Below are 4,972 nucleotides of genomic sequence, written 5' to 3' on the forward strand. Positions count from 1 at the left end.
AGGGGGACGAACAAAAAACCAAACCAAAGAAAAGAAAAAAAAAGAAATAATATCTTAACAGCTTTATAGTCTGAATGTCCCAGAAAAAAGTCTGTATTAATGAGCTCAGAAATGTTCTTTCTTTCAGTTGTTGATTTGATACAGGATCTCAATAATGTAGCCCAGGCTGGTCTCAGTATTCAGCCCAGGCTGGTCTCAGTATGTAGCCCAGGCTGTTGTGACCCAGTGATATGATTTCATGTACCCTTATGTTTGTGGGTGAAGTCTCCTTATTAGGAAATGTGATCTATAGAACTAAACAAACTTAATGTTTAAATTACATTTACTTATTTCTGTGGGGGGAAATGGAAGTCAGGTTGTCAGGCTTGGTGGCAGGCACCTTAGCCAGTGGCTCTAAATTTAAATTTAAATCTCCCCTATTCCCTTTTTTGGTCTCTGGCACTGACATCACTCAGATCCAAATGTTTCCTGATCTTTCTTCCTTATCTGACAGAACATTAAATACATAAGGTAGTAACCAGGAGGCCTATAGTTTATTTTTATTGTCCCAAGGTTAATTAATTTGGGCTTATAGTGTCTATTCCCACAGCACCTGACAAAATCACATCTATGCAACTGTACTTTGACAACATGTTTGGCTTGACCATAAGAACAATCTGGAGTGTTCTGTGTCCCAGGAGCCCACTGTAAACAGAACTCTGCTCCACCTGGCCTCGGTAGAAAGCAGATCAACACAGGAACAGGTCTGGTACCTAACCTATTTCAAAACAGCAGCTCTGCTGGAAGTCTTCTTTGCTCATTTAGGCTCCTTGGAGGATTCTTTGATACAATGTGAGTGCTGCTGAGACCTTTGGGAAGCACTGTGCTGCAGCCTTGTGGATGAAGGACCCTTGTAGAGCCCCCTCCCTACCGCACAAGGCCTCCGTACAGCACACCTGTCCCTTCTGTAATGTCGCCACAGGAGACGTTCATACTTTAGTAAAAACAGTGGCGTCCCTGCCCTACAGTTAAGGTCATAGAGGTTCTAGGTCCTTCTAATGGACAGTGTGTCTTTCTTTGCTTTGGCAGCTCCAATGTCCCTCACTTCTAACTTCGCAGAACCTCACTGTCATTTCTTTGTCCTTTACTCTTGGCTTCATTTGTCTCTTTCAAAGTCATTTCGACTCCAAGACACTTCTTGCTCTGCCTTTTCCTCCTACCTCCACACCTTTAAAGCTAGGAATCAAAGGAAAAGATGTTTATAGAAAAGGACAGAGGCTCAGCTTATCCAGACTCTGTTCCTTCTTGCTAAGTCACTGCTGTGGGTCAGCCTAGAATCTTCTAGTTCAGTTTCAAGCTTGTGTCAGTCCAAACCTAGACTGAAATACTAGTGCGCAGTGTGGTTTGTACGTTAGAGCCTGTTAAGACATTCTGCTAGTTCAGCAACCATCGAGACATCTCTCTCCACACTGGTTGTATATTTAGAACTGATACACAGAAAGCTAATTCACAGGCATCTTTCAGAATGGGAAAGAGGGACATATGACTGAGTTGTGTCTTCCAAGTGAAAAACAATATAGATTTGTGATTCTCATTCTTCCTAGAGTATATAGGAACTGGAAACTGGAAAGCACCCACCCCCCAAAACACCCCAAACCTCTACCTTCCATGTCCACTCTCCAAGGATACGTAGGAATGTAGGCTTCAAACATTTTAAATGTGTTTTGGCTTCTCTCCCCTCAAAGGGAAATGGTACTCACCTCATCCCCATACTGAATATATTCATTCAATTCATTCTTCCAATACCAAAGCCACTTGGTGGCGAAGACAGAATTAGGTGGGTTTTTGCCAAGTGAAGGAGTGGAGAGGCGACGGATGCGGAAGGAATCACAAGTCATTTTCTGGAAATTGATCTGATGTTTTTCTATCAAAATGCTGTAAGAGAAAGGCAGAAAGTTAACTTCTGTGAACTCTGTTCCCAGCATTCTGGTTACGCCTACCATGAACATAGAATTTAAATTGTAGGGCTGCAATAGATCTTTAAATGTTCTTTCTCTATTTCTTGCTGACTCTTTCACTCTAAGTGGTATTGGGGATTGATCCTAAATTTCCTTTGCACAGCTCCTAGTCTTACACATAATAATAAAAACCCTGAAATCCAGACAGGTCATTTGTCTGTACAACATATGTGTGGTGGTTTGAATATGCTTGGCTCAGGGAGTGCCTTTGTTGGAGGAAGTGTGTCAGTATGGGGGTGGGCTTTAAGACCCTCATCCTAGCTGCCTTCAGATGAAGATGTAGAAATCTCAGCTCCTCCTGCACCATGCCTGCCTGGATGCTGCCATGCTCCTGCCTTGACGATAATAGACTGAACCTCTGAATCTGAGTTGCCTTGGTCGTGTGTCTGTCCACAGCAGTAAAACCCTAACTAAGACAATATGTAAATGTTCTCCCCCGCCCCCCAAGGCATTCCTGCTGGGTATGGTAGTGCATTTTAATCCCAGCACTCAGGAAACAGAGGCAGATGGATCTCTGTAAGTTGGAGGCTAGCCTGGTCTACACAGTGAAGCCCTGCCTTAAAAACAAACAAACAAGCAAATAAAGTATAAAGAGATAAGGTGGCTCACAACCATCTGTAAATGAGATCTGATGCCCTCTTCTGGTGCCCTCTGAAGACAGCTACAGTGTACTTACGTATAATAATAAATAAATCTTTAGGAAACAAACAAACAAACAAACAAAACAAAAAATGTGGGGCAGTGGGCTGTTCTGACAGCCTGGGTCCAGTAGAGCTGCCACCTTAGAACTCCGGAGACCCACTGAGCAGAGTAAATTTGTTCATTCACTCGTTCGTTCATTTGGTGATAGCTCTTGAGACGATGGCTCAGATTTCAGCCCAAACCCCTCACAGCTGCCTCTGCAGAAGATGTGTGCTCTATCAGGCAGACAATGCCCCAAGCTCCCAGCATTCTAGCTGGACCCTACACCCAGTCATCTGACCACAAGCCAGGCATGCCATATCCCCAAAGACAGATAGCCACGCCCCATACAATATAAGGGGTGGTTTGCCCCCCTTTGCTCTTTGTTCCTCTCTCTCTTGCTCTTCACTCTCTCTCTCTCTTGCTTTCCTCCTCTCTCTTTTCTCTCTCTCTCTTCTTCCTCTCCTTTCCTTCCCTTTACTTAACCAGCATATCTTCTCCTTCCTACAATAAAATAACTCATCTATACATTGCCTCCTTTTTAACTAAGGCGCTGTGCAGCAACAGGTCAGCACTGGAGAGAGAGAGAGACCAGGGCCTCAGTAGCAGGCCCCCGCCCATGGTACAACAACAAAAAAAACCTCAGTGGGCTAGAGCAAAGGCTTAATGTGGTTGGTTGAAAGCGTTAGGTGCTCTTACAAAAAGACTTAGGCTCAATTTCCTGCACTCACGTGGCAACTTACCACCATTTGCAACTTCAGTTCCAAGAAATCCACACATTCAAACAGCCAAAAATATTCATGCTCATTAAAGAAAATAAAAAAATCTTTACATAAAGGGAAAATGCAAAATGAGTCCCCCTCCCTCAAAAGAATAAAATTGTTCATAAAACAAGTTGGCTTAGCATTTAGGAACTCAATTTTTTTTAAATTAAAATAAAAACAGATTGGCCAGCCTGCTCTACAGAGTGAGTTCCAGGACAGCCAGGACTACATGGAGAAACTCTGTCTCAAACCCCCCCCCCCCAAAAAAAAACCAACCCAGATTTATTATAATTCAAATAGTCTGAATAATGTAGGAACGTTGACAAGGTCAAAGTTATCAGGCCTGGGGGCAAATGTTTTTAACCCCAGGAGGCAGAGACAGGGAGATCTATGAGTTCAAGGCCAGCCTAGTCTACAGAGCAAGTTCCAGGACAGCCAGGGCTACATAGAGCTACCCTACGTCCAAAAACAAAGCAGAAACCCTACCATTTACCCTTTTTGCTTTCCTACTTTCATGTGTACAAGATAGCTTTCTGGAGGCTACATGACACATAACTTTAGAGCAGATTTCATTTTTATTTGTGTGCATGTATGACTTTTGTGGGTGCGGTGTGAGCGAGTGTGGCTATGATGTGTGTGTATATGATGTGTGACGTGTGTGCATTTGAGAGTATGTGTATGATACATGGGTAGAGTATGTACGTATGGTGTATGTATAAGATGTGAATGTATGCATGTGTGGATATATAATGTGAGTATTTGCATAGGATGTGTATTTATATATATGATGTAAAAGTGTTCTTATGTGCATATATGTATTGTATGATGCATGTGTGTATACATGTATGCGTGTATGTGTATATGTGTGTGATGTGCACACATAATCACATGTATGGAGTCCAAAGAACTATATAGTTAGAAGTCAATTCCTGCCTTCCCCAGTGTCTTCTGGGAACTGAACTTAGGTTCATCCTTTTTACACAGCAAGTACTTTTATCTACTGAGCCCTCTTCCACATCTACTGAGCCCTCATCCACCTCTACTGAGCCCTCATCCACCTCTACTGAGCCCTCATCCACATCTACTGAGCCCTCATCCACATCTACTGAGCCCTCATCCATATTTACTGAACCCTCATCCAGCCCTAGCTATTATTTTAATATGACATACTGAGAGCTGTAATTAACATACATAGATCCTCAATATATTCAAGAGTGGTAATGTTGTTGAGATGAAAGTTTGAGAACTGCTGCTCTAAGAAAGACTTCTTAGGTCCTTGATCAGGAAAGATCAGGGTACCTTCAGTAATAAGTAGAAGACATTGTTGGTTGCCACAGGTTAAGCAAATCAGGGAAGGCAAGACCAAGAATACTGCTACACATTGCCCCACAACAAATTCTATTCTTAAACACTAGTAGTTTCAAGATTGAGAGTTGGATGCCAGGCAGTGGTGGCACATGCCTTTAGGAGGCAGAGGCAGGTGGATTTCTGAGTTCGAGGCCAGCCTGGTCTACAGAGTGAGTTCCAGGA

At 42.9% G+C, this 4,972-nt stretch overlaps 1 protein-coding gene across 1 annotated transcript in view; it reads right to left on the reverse strand.

Annotated features, from left to right (window-relative positions):
* The window catches only part of Zc3hav1 (zinc finger CCCH-type containing, antiviral 1), a 55,724-nt gene that overhangs the window by 17,967 nt on the left and 32,785 nt on the right, over positions 1–4,972 (reverse strand). Inside the window, exon 7 of the mRNA XM_031381574.1 lies at positions 1,740–1,914. Within this exon, the coding sequence (XP_031237434.1) occupies positions 1,740–1,914 (175 nt within the window). The remainder of the gene's footprint in view (positions 1–1,739; positions 1,915–4,972) is intronic.

Source organism: Mastomys coucha, unplaced genomic scaffold (assembly GCF_008632895.1).
Source record: "Mastomys coucha isolate ucsf_1 unplaced genomic scaffold, UCSF_Mcou_1 pScaffold20, whole genome shotgun sequence".
NCBI lineage: Eukaryota > Metazoa > Chordata > Mammalia > Rodentia > Muridae > Mastomys > Mastomys coucha.